The sequence below is a fragment of the Anguilla anguilla genome, chromosome 9, assembly GCF_013347855.1.
Source record: "Anguilla anguilla isolate fAngAng1 chromosome 9, fAngAng1.pri, whole genome shotgun sequence".
NCBI classification, from domain to species: Eukaryota; Metazoa; Chordata; class Actinopteri; order Anguilliformes; family Anguillidae; genus Anguilla; species Anguilla anguilla.
In genome coordinates this window covers 9,545,842-9,560,881 of record NC_049209.1, presented here as the reverse complement: position 1 = coordinate 9,560,881, position 15,040 = coordinate 9,545,842, and the positions used below count along the sequence as shown (strand labels likewise).

Below are 15,040 nucleotides of genomic sequence, written 5' to 3'. Positions count from 1 at the left end.
ACGCACTCGCTCGCGCATGGCTAGGCGTACGGTAGTGGTCATGATGGTGGAGAGGTAGCTGGAACGAGGCATTTAACTGGCAGAGCTCTGACCACTGACACATGTTAGACCTTATCATATTTTCAAATCGTTAAGCAATACGCGTTGGATATACCACCAGCTGTAGCTACCTTTAACCGAAGCCCTGGAACGCCCAAAAATGCCAAACATAAAGATTTTTAGCGGTAGCTCTCACCCGGATCTCTCTCAGAAGATCGCAGACCGCTTGGGACTCGAACTTGGAAAGGTCGTCACTAAAAAATTCAGCAATCAAGAAACGTGGTAAGTACAGTGAGCTTTAACTGATGGGTAACTGGACAGCTTTTTAATGTTGTATCTTAACGTATGGTTAATTTTGTGATGTATACGTACCACATGGCCACGACTGCTGAGTGTCAGTTGACAACGGTGCTCTCCAGGCTGCCGGGGCAACGCAGTTCAGTGTAGTAAACTTAAAAGAAATTGGGTTTTTGGTGCGTTGAATTTCTAACCAAGTTACGTACGTAGCTAAGTTCCTGTAGTATTTATGAGCTTTTGGCTGTAGTCCGATTCTTGTGAAACGGTATTATTTAAACAACGTTAACGTGCTCGCAATAACGCCGCAATAAGTACGCAATTTAGTGGGCTACAGGAGTAGCCTATCTAGCGCCAGCAAAGCAGCTTTAGTTGACCAGCCCGCTGGCTCTAGTCTATGGGTTAGCATACGCAACTGAAACTGAAACTCAGTGTTTCAAAGTAACTTAGTAGAGCACAGTTTTTAATGGCTTACAGACTAGTATCTTGTGTTTCACCCATCACGGTTTATTATCGACTTTGGATTTTGCACGTCGTACATCCATTTAACATTAGCTAACTGCAAGCATGCGTATTCCTACCGCTGACGTTATTCACAAACTACTATCAAATGAGTTCTTGCCATCTAGCTATATTAATCCATGCGTGCAAGCCATGTGAAATATAATATAGGTTGGGGGAAATGTCAAAGTTCAGTGAATTCGACCGTGTGAAATAACACCGCACGTTTTCAGGCATTGCCCCACGCAATTTCATTGGTTGCTTGCAGGTTTGCTGTTTCTGCTAAATGGATACGTTTCTTTGTGTTATTGCCAATCTTACCTAACATTCTTACCTTAAGAAATTAGCCATCCTTCCAATTTGGCAAATGGGCGAGTGTAGTGTAGGCTCATATGCCTGCCTAAGCAAAACACTTTTTATGAAGTATTTCTGGCAAGCTCATAGTTGGATTCTAAAATATCTTCATCAAAATTATTTTTTACAGTAATGCTTGTAGTGGTAGCCAGAAAGCCATCACCTTTATTGGCTGCAAGTAACGGAAATGGGATGCTTGTGTGTGTGTGTGTGTGTGTGTGTGTGTGTCTATATATATATATATGTATATATATATGGGTTTGAAGGACTGAACAGCCTCATAGGCTGTGTTTTCGGCTGTACTGTTGTGAAACTTTGTTACTTTCTTTTTGACCTGATGGCGTTTCTGAGATTTTCATATGTTATTTAATGCACTTCTGTGGCCATCATTCAAAGTAGGGAGGCATGATATGGACAATGTACTGCAATGTGCTTTTCCTGTGATGACATGGTGGTTTGCAAATAACACCTGGGTGAAGAATTGAGCTGCATCTCATCCCTATGCAATGGCATTGATGTCATTTCTTTAGTGTGTCCCATGATACAGCAAATAATTTACAGACTGTGGTGCACCTCAATGCATTGCAGAGTGTAGTGTCTTAATGTCTTACCAGATTGGCAGAAGAATACATCTATTATGTCTAAATTCCAATTAATCAAAAGTAAGAGCTGATAACAACTGCTAACTACCTATTTTAAATGCTAGTATGTTTTTGGTTCTTTCATACATTCTCATTATCGTATTATCGTGCTAAAAAACATTTTAACTTAAATGGCTAGCTAGTCATTTCAGCAAGCTGTGATGCCTTGCTAGCTAGGAAATTTGCAGAATGGGTGAGAGCAGTACCCATCTCATAACCTCCCTTGTTTTGTCTTTTGTATTGTGTAATGTAAGGTAGCCTAGTTTAAGATTAACAAGGCAAAACACAAGAATGTTCATGTCACTCTGTTTCTCTCCATAATGTCAGTCAGCTTCGTTGCAACCTTATCTATGGATTTACCATGTACACAACAGTGTCATTTGCATATTTTTTTGTCAACATGCTATCACTCTGGTGGATGGTCATTAACATACAGACTGAACAGCAGCACACTTGGAAGAGATCCCATTCGGAACTCCCATTAAATAACACAGTTATTATGCCAAGTATTAATATAAGGATTAGTTGATCCTTCTTCCACATTGTTTTGTGTTGGTTCAGTTTGAGTCCATCTGTATTATGGTGTCACACACTTCCCCTCCAACACCCCCCAATCCACAATGTGTCAAGCTCATGCATTGAGATTTTGGAAACTAGGAGTACATAATAATACTGGGCTTGTACTAGTATTGCTGGTATTAGATTGAATTTACCAGTATCAAGTCAGTGTTTTGTCACTTTTAGCTACTGGTTCTGCATCTGCAGTGCTGCCACCTCAACTTTGAGATAGGCAATAAGCCATATATGGCCAGAACATTTATTGAGATATAATATATATATATATATATATATATATATATATATATATATTTGAATTCCTTATCCTCTGGGTTTCAAAGGTAATTGAAAGGGCAGATTGCACGAACAAGCTGTTTAACTATCCAATAGCATGACAGTATGAATCTAGTTGCATTCATTTTCTGTACACCACCATACTGGGTATGTGATCTGTGAGATCATTCATCTGTGTCACAGTTCTGTATGAAACTGTAAACCGTTACAACTCTAATGAAGTTTATCTGCCTTGAAAGTATGGCTGGGTTCCTAGAAATACAGGCCCGTACTGGTTGAGATAATTAATGCATTAAAAGCCTGGGTGACTAGAGACTGAAGTGGTGAAGCTCATCCAAAAGCCACTTACTGTAATGTTATTTGTGTCCATAATTAGGGTCTTGAATGTTGTCAATTTGATGTTGTCAAGATGAGTTTTCTTTCTGTGTGTGGTAACTAAATAAAAAATGTATATATTTTTACAAACTTTTCTGTAAACAATTTGGCCTGTTTTTTGTGGTTGACATAATAATGTATTAGTTAAAGGAAAACTCCAGGCTAAAACATTTGCATCTTTGTAAACGTATTGCAGCGATCAGAAATCCATTCCATGGTTTATTGCCTGATATTTTCCATTTTTCAGTTCCTGTCCTGTCAGGCTTCTTTTGGACCGGTTCCAGTGTGTCATTTTCCTACGTTCCCCAAAAGTAATTTTGCCAACCCCCTTCTTGATAAGGGGTACAGCGTACACAGCCAGCTATCATGGCCACACCCCCAATCCCCTGCAAAGTTGGATTTTGGAGTATTGAGGCTGCTAGCATGGCAGAATTCGGTATGTCCTCTTGATAAATGGCTGATTTATCTCAGTAGAAGTATTGCTGACAGTTGATTAGTGGGGATTTTTTATAGAAAAGCCCCTGACATGTCCTTAATGGGCTGAAATGAATATCTGATACTTATATCTGGTGAAATAGTGAGTTGAAGACACTCTCCTATTAATCTCAGTTGTGCCTAACGTCCACAGAACTGGAGTTTAACTGTGGAAAAACTGAAATGCTGAACAGACTGTGTGCAGGGACCTGGGTTGTATCTTACATCGCCAATATGCAAATTCTAACAATGTGTTTTAGGCTTTGGAGTTTTTTTGTTTTGTTTTTTTTTTACCCATATGGAGTTGTATTGGAGGGAGTATAGTAAGAGTTAATCTTTCCTGTATAAGATTGAGAATGGGTTTAAGGCAGCTGTGGCTGTACCTACTGTTCGTTGCTAAACTACAAAGTTCAGTGTATTTTATGTCCCAGCAACATCCTCAGCAACCGTCCGAGCAACCACAGGGCAACAGTCGCTAGGAGTGTAAACCAAATGTCACTGCGACCAGCGACATCCATTTCATGTTGTCGGTCGCAGCGACACTCTGTTGCTGGATTATAAATACTGGACTTTAGGCACATCCATCCGACAAACTTGTGTATCTTGTTTTTGTTTGCTTTCTTCCAATATCACCCCACGCTGTTCATTCTGGGCACTTTGTGCATGCAGATCCACACACTGCACTTGGAGGAGGCCACAGTTTGTTTTCAGACCATCAGGACCACAATCACAATCGCACTCAGAAAAATAAAATGTTGGACTTTCATAACCCAGTTATGTCAACACCTTCCACGAGTTGAATCGCACCAAAATGATTTTGCACTAAAAATGAATCTGTAATCACAAAGGTTCTATGGTTTAAGTTGACAATGCAAAATCAAAGTAGATCCCACTTCAAGTAATGATTGTGGAGATTACAAAATTAGGTTAGTTTGATGTAAAAAAAACACTTTTGAAACCCAAAACGTTGACATAATGACTATGGAACTGCAGAAATTAAGTTGGCTGTAATTATACTTTTTGAAATACAAAATTTGAAGTAGCTTATACAAAGAGTAGTCTTGCTGAAACCACAAAACTCTCTAGCAAAAAGTTGGCTTAATTGTTTTTTTGTTTTTTTGTTTGTAGGGCAAATAGTTTTGCTTTTCATGATATATGAGAAGCTCTTCAGCTCTATCTACTGTGTTCCTGTGTTTGTGTAGTGGGGAGATGTGTTACTCTGCTGTAGGTTCCTGTTTTTGTGTCGTGTAGAGATGCGTTACTCTGCTGTACGTTGCTGGGTTTATGCAGTGTGGAGATGTGTTACTCTGCTGTATGTTTTTGTTTTTCTGCAGTGTGGAGATAGGAGAGAGTGTGAGGGGGGAGGATGTGTACATCGTCCAAAGTGGCTGTGGGGAGATAAATGACAACCTCATGGAGCTGCTGATCATGATCAATGCTTGCAAGATTGCCTCGGCGTCCCGCGTCACTGCTGTCATCCCCTGCTTCCCCTACGCCCGACAAGACAAGAAGGACAAGGTGGGGGTGAGGGAAACCTGTCTGCTATTTTTAAGCCTAACCCTACACTACTGCTGAGCCAACCCTGAACCACTGCTGTGCCAAGCCCTGCACCACTGCTGAACCAACCCTACACCAACCGTGCACCTCTGCTGTACCAAACCAAACACCACTACTAGCCAACCGTGCACCACTGCTGTACCAAACCCTGCACCACTGCTGTACTAAACCCTACACCACTGCTGTACTAAACCCTACACCATTGCTGTACCAAACCCTACACCACTGCTGTACCAAACCCTACACCACTGCTGTACCAAACCCTACACCACTGCTGAGCCAACCCTGCACCACTGCTGTGCCAAACCCTACACCACCACTGAGCCAACCCTGCACCACTGCCATCTTTTGTGGTTAGAGACCAGATTGGTAGGAAGTGGTCAATTGGAAGAAAGAATAATTGAGTTTAGCTAGGTATATGAGGCTGAATGGAAGATACAGATTTCTTGACTGAGTTGTATTGTTAGCTTCTTGATAATACATTTTGAAAGTCAGGTTAGTGTTGAGTAAGGCCTAGGTATTTTTAATCATGAGTTAACTGCCAAGGGTTTGTTAGCTATGGTGATGGGATCAGGTGTAGAAAAGTGCTTGCGTGAAGAATAGCAGAACATGCATTCAGTTTTCTTGGTGTTTAAAGTCAGGTGATGTGATATGTTTGAGCCAGGAGTGAAGGGTGTTCATATCACTTGAGTTTTGAAGTGATTTGATTTGGGGTCTTATCCGAGATGTATGTGACCATGTGATCAGCAAGCACAGGGCAGCGCAAGTTTGGGCAAGCATGTAGGAGGTCATTAATATATAAAATAAAAGGCAGGAGTCCCATTGTAGAGCCTTGTTGGGGCTATTCTTACAGGCTTGGATCAGTTTTGGAATTATTATATTATCAAAGTGGTAGAAGCAGGTGATGTGTTAAAATATTGTAGTTTTAACAGGAGTGTATGATACATGGTCCTGAATGCTTTCCTCAAGTCTATGAATATTACTCCAGTCATTTGACCGTTATTAAGAGCAGAATGGAAGCATATACAGTAGAGCGTTGCTGTTGGAATCCAAATTGGAAGGTTGTTTAGAAGATGTTGACTTTCAAGGTAGCTTAGGCCTATATGTTTAATTGTAAGAAACTATATAATTATGAGATTAACTATTGCATATCCAGAGGCCTGAGTGCAATATAGAAAAGCCCCAGTGTGTTATGCTATCGCAGCATATCTAAAATATCTGAAGAATGGGGTATACACATCCACGAGAATGATCCTGAACAGACAGCGCCCCGACAAGGCACAGCAAACTTGAGTGTTTGTAATCAGTGGCAGGGCAACAGCACAGTCAGCTCAGCTCACATAACAGCTCTATGGTCCTGATGTACCCTTCCCAGGCATCTTTAACGAAAGGATTGGCTATTTATTTGTTTGTTTGTTTGTTTGTTTGTTTGTTTGTTTGTTTGTTTGTTTGTTTGACAGGGACAATACACATTGATCAACATCACTATTATGTGATGTAAATGTGCCAGATTTAGCTAGATCGCTAATTTCCATCTGACTAAAGAGGCCCGTTTTGAGCCTACAGTTAAACACAGAGAGAGTGTCTGAAACCCAAACATGTGTAGGGGAGCTCTGTAAGAGAAGGCTCTGCCTCCCATTTTAGTTTTAGACATACTTGGAAGTTTTAAATAACCAGCACATTGTGAGAGAAGCAATCTTGGAGGAGAATTAAGGATAAGTAACTCTCGAAGATATTCTGGAGCCAAACCATTTCTAGCCTTATAGCCAATTCTAAATTTACCAGGCAGCCAATGAAGAGATACAAGCCCCGCACTGATATTCTTAGTTCTTGTACCCTAGTGGCTGTATTCTATACAATTTTGAGACTTTTCAAGGCTAAATTAGTGAAAGCAGATAAACATAGCCTATAGTTATCCAACCTAGAGATTACAAAGGCATGGACCATTTTTTCAGCATCCTGCAGGGACATCTTTCTCAATTTAGGTAGGTTCCTTGGGTAATAGAAGGCCACTCTTATGATATTATTATGTGAATCGATAGTCACACCACGGTTAACAGCTCCATAGGCTGAGACAGGGAACCCATCTATATTTTAAGGATAAGTCAGATTTTTTTTTTTACCTTTTGTCTTATTTTTGTAGTATTAAACAAAGAAAAGAGCAATGGACCCAGAAGAGATCCTTGTGGTACTCCAAAGTTTACCCTTTCTTCTTTATTTGGCCTCAGAAACTGAAATCTATGTGTTAGGATTTAAGCCACGAAAAAGCTTGTCCACTGAGACCAACTGGTTTTTTCAGCATGCATAGGAAAATATAGTGGTCTGTTGTATCAAAAGCTGCACTAAATTTCAGTTGGACAAGTATGGAAATAGACCCATAACCCAGGGAGAGAAACAAATCATTCATTACTAAGGCATGAAGGCTGTCAGTGCTATGGTGCTTCCTAAACCCAGACTGAAACCTCTCATTCACGTTTTTCTAAAGAATAAAGCTGTTTATAAAGAAAGCTACATTTATCTCTGATAAAAATGGGAGATTTGAAATAGATTGAAAGAAAATGGATATCCGCACACTGGATTACAGCTCCCAATACTTTATTGACTGAAAAGAAAAGTTCATTTAAAGGTTTGGTCTGTTTTCAGCCATGCTTCGATAAGACATAATACGTGAACAAGAGCTGCCTCAGAGTTAATCTGGAATTAATAACAGTATGTATTGTTTTAATATTGATAAAGTTTTTCTGGCAAACTCCACAATATTTAGAATGATTTGGGAATTGGACAGTTTTGGTAGGCTGAAGCATAGTCAATGGTTTTGAGAAGCTAGCCATCTGTGTTGGACAAAATGTCTCTAGCCTGGCCTTCGCTCTGAGGACTCATTTTCAAGAATCAAGACTATAAGTTATATTCTGGGATAAACGAGCGGTGCCATCTCAGGATGGGTTAAAATCATCTGTTTTCAAAAGTCCAAGGCTTCCAAAGTTTGCCAATTATCTATATAACCCACGTTGTTTGATGCACGCCACTCAGATAACCAGCCATTTAGTGACAATAATCTGCTGTAGATTTCATTGCTACACTGAATAGGGTAGAGACCAGAGCATGTCACTGACTGGGACATCATCTTTGCCATCAAGCACACCGACTCAGAATTACTCTTTGTGACCTACAGTTGCCTCAATCCAATGTTGTTAGTTTCGGTGTGAATAGCAGTTTGAGAAAATGTACTTTTTAGCCTTAGCCTGCAATTTCAAATTTGTCCCTATGTCAGTCGCACCAGAAAGGTGATAGACTACATTCACTGGTTTGTAAACTCTCATTTTGATCTATTGGCAATAAACTTTCCGTTCCTCAGCCAGTGTGTTGTCAAGTGGGGCGAATGGGTTACATAAATTGAAAGAACACAGTTGAGTGAATATCATGAGCTTCTTTCCTCTCCGCTTCCCTCTTACCTTGACAAACTTGTACTGCTGCGAGGATGCCTCTAGGGCTATACTAGGGGAGAGAGGGCACTACAACTTGTATCTGAATAATCCGAAAAGGAATCCAAGAAGCTCATGCTACTTCTGATGCACTGAAGAGTCCAAATACAAGCTTACAATTCGCAAAACTTTTCTAGTACTAAATCGATGAAGTACTAGGAATCCACAAAATTGAATCTATAGTAGTAATTGAAGACAAAGTACTTGTGTATACTATACAATGAAATTGAGAAAATGGTTATTCTTTGAAAAAAACTGCACAAACATAGCACAGCAAAGCGCATTTGCAAACAGGACTTCCAATTGTGTTTAAACTTTACATGGATAGCCTACATATAACATAACCTTGATGCATTAATACCATTTCTTCTTTTGTGAAATAGAGTCTCTGTATGGAAATATGGACTCTCCACTTTTATGCATTGTCAGGTAAGGTGCTGCCTGTCTCACCTATCATTTCTCTGCAGAGTCGTGCGCCCATCTCCGCCAAGCTGGTGGCCAACATGCTGTCTGTTTCTGGAGCTGACCACATCATGACCATGGATCTCCATGCATCACAGATACAGGTGGACAAATGCATGCATCTCATATTACTGTTTGGAAAAAAAAAAAAAAAAGATTCAAAGTCACATTGTTATTCCATTGTTATATATACACTACATGGCAAAAAGTATGTGAACACGCCTTCTACTTCAGCCAAACCCCTCGCTAAGAGGCCTATCCGTTCAAGCATACAGCCGTACAATCTGCATAGACAAACATTGGTAGTAGAATGCGTCATACTGAAGAGCTCAGGGACTTTCAGCATGGCACTGTCATAGGATGCCACCTTTTCAACAAATCAGTTTGTCAAATTTCTGCCCTGCTAGAGCTGCCCCGGTCAGCTGTAAGTGCTGTTATTGTGAAGTGGAAAGGTCTAAGAGCCGCAACTGCTCAGCTGCGAAAGTGGTAGGCCACACAATCTCACAGAATGGGACCGCTGAGTGCTGCAGCGCCTGGTGCGTAAAAATTGTCTGTCCTCGGTTGCAACATTCACTATCGAGTTCCAGACTGCCTCTGGAAGCAACGTCAGCACAATAACTATTTTTCGGGAGCTTCATGAAATGGGTTTCCATGGCAAAACAGCCACGCACAAGCCTGAGATCATCTTTGCAATGCCAAGCGTCAGCTGGAGTATTGTAATGCACACCACAATTGGAGTTTGGAGTGCCTACATCTGAAGGACAAATTTGGATTTTACGAATGCCAGGAGAATGCTACTTGCCAAAATACATAGTGCCAACTATAAAGTTTGATGAAGGAGAATAATGGTCTAGGGCTGATTTTCATGGTTTGGGCTAGCAGTTTGGGGAAGGCCCTTTCCTGTTTTAGCATGACAATACCCCGTGCAGAAAGTGAGGTCCATAAAGAAATGATTTGCAGAGTTTGGTGTGAAAGAACCTTGACCTCAACCCCATTGAACACCTTTGGGATGAATTGGAACGCCGACTGCAAGTCAGGCCTTATTGCCCAATGTTACTGTCCACATACTTTTGGCCATGTAGTGTGCATTTATATTAAAAATCACTTAACCACTGTCCAATTGCAAATGGTTTCAAGCCTGTGATGACTAATGGATCACTACTCCTTGTGGCTACGAAATCGAGGCATAATCAAGGACACCAGAAGGTGAAGATAAAGTCTATAGGTCTTTTGAGCCACAGTTTCAACTGGTTCTGATTGTTTATTGCTGTTGAATTTGTAGGGCTTCTTTGACATCCCCGTAGACAATTTGTATGCTGAACCGGCTGTACTCAAGTGGATCAAGGAGAACATCAACGAGTGGAAAGACTGCACCATCGTATCTCCAGACGCTGGTGGTGCCAAGAGGTGAGCCCTCTATTAGACTGCACCAGTGTTGATTGCCAGCAATCAAGATTAATTGATTGGGCTGTATTGTCAGTGCAGAATTTGTCCACCCCCGTAACAGTGACAATGTAATCGACCATAAGAAAACCACTATCAAATTTTTGGAATCAAAAGTGTTAGAGCTTCTTATGATAATGAGCCTGTAATTATTAGCCACAATCATTATAATAAAAGATTCCTACGATCCTTTACCCTAAACCTCTGAAAGCTTTACAGTTGTTACAACCTCTGTTATAAGTTTTTCTTACATTTGTCTTTGTTGCATGTTTCGTCTTTCTGGTTCGTCGTCCAATTAGCTATTTCCTTCTCCAGCTACTTTGTCTGAAAAAGCTGAATTTGCCTCTTACCAGTGTAGACTAGCTTTTCAAACTTGTGCTTGGTGTGTTGTGGACAGTAATCACTTAGTTTGACTTTGTGTATTTGACCCTAATTTTGTTTGATTCCAATTCCTGTCTAGCCCTTCTGGTTTGTTTGCCAATTAGATCTCGTTTGTGACTTCTGACTCCTTTCCTTCGACTCTGGCTCTTGCCTTAGCCCTTATCGTTTGTTTGCCCCGTGATTTTGTGTGTCTGACCTTTCGCTCTCATATTCGACTTCGATTCTCACATAGCCCCTTTGCTTTGTTTGCTGATTGGAGTTTGTGTTTGACCATTCACTCGTTCTCAACCTCAACTTTCATTCTGCTCGTCGTGTAGTGACTCTGGTTAGTTTGTTCTCCCTGCTGGACTACCAATCCTTCCATCGGGACACATCTTTGGTATTTTGTGTTGTTGTTTTTTATTATTTCTGAGGGTACTCTGGGTGGAGTTTTAACTCTCCATTGGGGGTGCACTATTCTGACTTTTAGTTTTAGACTACCAACTAATTATTCAAAACTCAGCGTCCAAAGCCGCCCCATGCCCAGTACCCTTCAAAGGACTAGCCAGTTTTTAGTTATATTTGGATAGGCAGATAGGGACTGGAGTTACTAGTCGGTTTGCAGTACATTTCCCTTACCCATTCCCCACTTATTTGCCTGATCATTTCATCCTTTTACGATCCAACCCTAGACCAGGTTATAACAATGGTAAAATGAGTTTATTTCATTCTTAAAAGTACTTCCATTGGGTGGGAATGTAAAGTCACAGTGCACAGAATGCCAGATGGTCTCAGAGGTCCAATGTAAAAATAGCTTATTTATTTAGCTTTGGCTGAGGCCTGCATCAAAGGCACTGAAAAGTGAGATTATTTACAAATACAAGGGATTCAATTGATTAACTTCATATACAGTGTATTCTGTTGGTAAAATAATTAAAATGATCCAAAAAGAACAAGGTTTTTTTACCCTTCAGTTAAGAAATAAAGATGTAAATATGTGCATACTCCTGCTGTGCTGAGCTGTTTCTCAAATGTATCCGGACTACAGCTTTTTCCTTACCCTGGCAGAGTCACCTCCATTGCGGACAGACTCAATGTCGACTTTGCCCTCATCCACAAGGAAAGGAAGAAGGCCAATGAGGTTGACCGCATGGTCCTGGTGGGGGATGTAAAAGACCGGGTTGCCATCTTGGTTGATGACATGGCTGATACTTGTGGCACCATCTGCCATGCTGCCGACAAGTAAGCCCCTGCTTCTGAGTGCTCCACTTACATGCACCTTAGATGTTGGATGTCACATGTCCACATACTTTTGGCCATATAGTGTATACACATACTGTATATAAATAGCATTTTATGGTTTTTTACTTGACATTTTAGGTACATAGCTGACACTCTTATCCAGAGCAACTTAGAATTAGTGTAAACAAAGAAGAGATTTGTAAATCAAGTAGTGATTAATGAGAAGTGCAATGGTCAGGTGATTGCTCCCTGAGAGTAGGTGAACATTGTCACTAAATTAACATGTGGGTGGGAAAGTAGAGAGGATGTTTTTGGGGGGTGGGGGTAGGGGGATAGATGAATATAGGGTAAACAGGGGAAGAGGTGGAAGAGAGAATTCTGGTTGGTACAGTTGGTAGAGTTGGCTAGTTGAAGTAGTTGACTGATGGATGTCAATGGGGAAGTGGGACTCACTGCATGATGATGTAATGGTTTTAGGATTATATGACATAGTCCTTAGTGTCTGAACTTTTCCATGTGTTTGAGTTTGCTGTGTGTCATAGATCCTGAAATGTACTCACTTGACCTGTAGCTGGTGAGTACTGTGCTAAATCCAGTGCAAAATCGATTCTTAGGTTGGTGTCGGCTGGTGCCACTAAAGTGTATGCCATCCTGACCCACGGAATCTTCTCTGGCCCAGCCATCTCTCGCATCAACAACGCCAGTTTTGAGGCTGTGGTTGTGACCAACACCATCCCACAAGAGGACAAGATGAAACAGTGTTCTAAAATACAGGTCAGAGTTCACCATGGGTGTAGAGCTTCTCAGTGCAGAATGTGTTATAAGGTATAATTTATAGATTTTGTCAGTGCAATGACTCATTTTATTTGTCATTTTAAAGGGTATGTCAATTTATGGTATGTTCTCTATCAGGAAGATGGTGCTACTCTGTATGTTTGACCTTGTCTTTCATGTTTAGATGGTTGTGCATGAATGGACCTGACCATGATTGTTTTTAAATCCATTTCCCTTTTTGTTATAGCCCAGCATTAAGACACATGACCCTGCTTATCAAGGCCTGATTGAAGACCATGGTTAGCTAATTATCTGAATCAGGTGCCTTCATGCTGAACTAAAACAAAAACCTGCACCCACACTGGCCCTTCTCAGATAAGATTGTAGAGAATGGGAACATCAGAAAGTCACCCCTGCTTTTTTTATTTATTTGTTTGTCCATGCAGGTGATTGACATATCGATGATGCTTGCTGAGGCCATCCGTCGGACACACAACGGCGAGTCTGTCTCCTATCTCTTCAGTCACGTTCCCTTGTAACCTGCCTTCCCTACTCCAGGAGAATCTGCCACAGCTTTAGCAAAGGAGGCGCCACTCTACCCACCCCATTCCAACATGCCCCCCCCCCCCCCCGAACCAGCCCTTTCCCTGTTCTCCTTCCATTTTCTGTTACACGGATGCTCAGCCATTGGGCATGTTGATCGTTCAGTTACTTCTTTGCTGCTTTCTAGGTCCTGCTTAATTACTTACATGTTCCTCATGTCGGCTTTTTCAAATTTGGGGATTTTGCGTTGTATAAACTTTTTTGTTTCTAACATTTTTTTAAGATGTTTTGAAATAAAGCCATGTGTACAGGCCTGCAGTAATGCTTCTATAGGTCTGTGTGTACATCATTGTGCAAAGTGAAGCTTGATTTCCAGATTGCTGTCATGCTTCAGGATGGCATTAACAGTCTCTATTCCAAGTGCCCTTAATCTCTCCCTTCATGATTTATGTCAAATCCAATAAATAAATTATTAAGATGCATGATTGTATTTAACCAGGTATTCACAGCACTACTTAAATAGCTGTTACATTTTGTTGTGATTGTCCTGGAAATATCATTCAATGGACTGTGTTTCCACTTGATGCATGTCATGTGTGAGCAAAACAAAACAAGAGGTTCCCCCTCTTCATGGTCCTTTAAAAGTGGCCCTTTCTTCATATTCTCAGTAGATTTGAGCAGTACCCACATGGCTGTCAGATCTCTTGCAGTGTATTTTCAGTTCCATTTATTCATGTTTTTAGTGTGTGCCAGTGTGTGTGTGTGTGTGTGTGTGTGTGTGTGCACGCGTGTGTGTGTGTGTGACTGGTTTCAATGTAGCTGAAATTTCAGTCCCTTTAAAGCAGATGTTGCTTTGAAGAGGCGCTCTATGTAAACGCTGGGCACCTGTGGCCTTAAAGTGTGAAATCTGTGCAGGACAGTGATGGTGTTCTGGTATTACTGTGTGTGTGTGCCTCCCTCACCCGGAGGCCTGGTAGAATGGGCTGGGTATGAAAGTTGAACAATTAAAGTCATCTCTGGTTTCAGAATGGTGATGTTTCTTTGTTCCGTTTATGTATGAAGTTAATAATTTAAGCCAGAAAAGGTAGAAAGCCTGTATGCACAGTGCTTAGGTTACATGGGACTGTCAAAGCACAATGTTTACTTTTGTTCTTTGTGGTCCAAAGAAGAATACCGGAGGCAAGTACAGACTTGAAAATATGTGCATGTCCATTTTAACATTTTAGAATAGAACTGATTTAGGTCATCAAATAGTGAGGCAAATTAATTGAATTTGTGGTCTGTTAAAGTATTTTATATGTACACATCAGGGGCGCTTGTATACTGCTAAAACTGGGATGAACAACTGAATGTCATACAGCCAATACCGCAAAAAAATATTTTAATAGGATATAGTGTGTAAAAATTTTTAGTTTGTCTTTTTTACACTGTGTTGTTGCACCACAAGGCCCTGAATTAACATGAATTTATTCAAACATATAGCAACATATTTTGTAATTTATTAGAATTTTGACTATTTTTGCCTAACACAGTATAAGCCTTTCCCATGTGTTGGATTTCCTCATTGTGGCAGGTCACTGGTCTCTTCACAGAAGAGTAATGAGAGTATGGATGTTGTTGAGGTCTAAAGATTATAGCTAACACACT

The 15,040-nt window shown here is 40.7% G+C and overlaps 1 protein-coding gene across 3 annotated transcripts; it reads left to right on the top strand.

Annotated features, from left to right (window-relative positions):
• prps1a (phosphoribosyl pyrophosphate synthetase 1A) lies at positions 1-14,094 on the top strand. 3 transcript variants are annotated; one of them, XM_035434000.1, is made up of 7 exons: positions 1-321; positions 4,865-5,048; positions 9,037-9,135; positions 10,314-10,438; positions 11,903-12,076; positions 12,691-12,850; positions 13,297-14,094. In XM_035434000.1, the coding sequence occupies exons 1-7, from the start codon at positions 200-202 to the stop codon at positions 13,387-13,389; spliced, it is 957 nt and encodes a 318-aa protein (XP_035289891.1). In that variant the 5' UTR covers positions 1-199; the 3' UTR covers positions 13,390-14,094. The 3 variants fall into 3 exon arrangements, with proteins under 3 accessions (XP_035289891.1, XP_035289890.1, XP_035289892.1); XM_035433999.1 differs by having other exon boundaries at positions 4,865-5,054; XM_035434001.1 differs by lacking the exon at positions 1-321 and adding an exon at positions 3,321-3,492 and having other exon boundaries at positions 4,865-5,054.
• The last annotated feature ends 946 nt before the right edge of the window (positions 14,095-15,040 follow it).

What these genes read in the sequence shown, in the direction of transcription:
- prps1a (XM_035433999.1), top strand. Translation starts at nt 200, where the DNA reads ATGCCAAACATAAAGATTTTTAGCGGTAGCTCTCACCCGGATCTCTCT. An exon ending in ATCTGCCATGCTGCCGACAA is followed by an intron (nt 12,077 to 12,690) that starts GTAAGCCCCTGC and finishes ATCGATTCTTAG; the next exon opens with GTTGGTGTCGGCTGGTGCCA. An exon ending in AACAGTGTTCTAAAATACAG is followed by an intron (nt 12,851 to 13,296) that starts GTCAGAGTTCAC and finishes TTGTCCATGCAG; the next exon opens with GTGATTGACATATCGATGAT.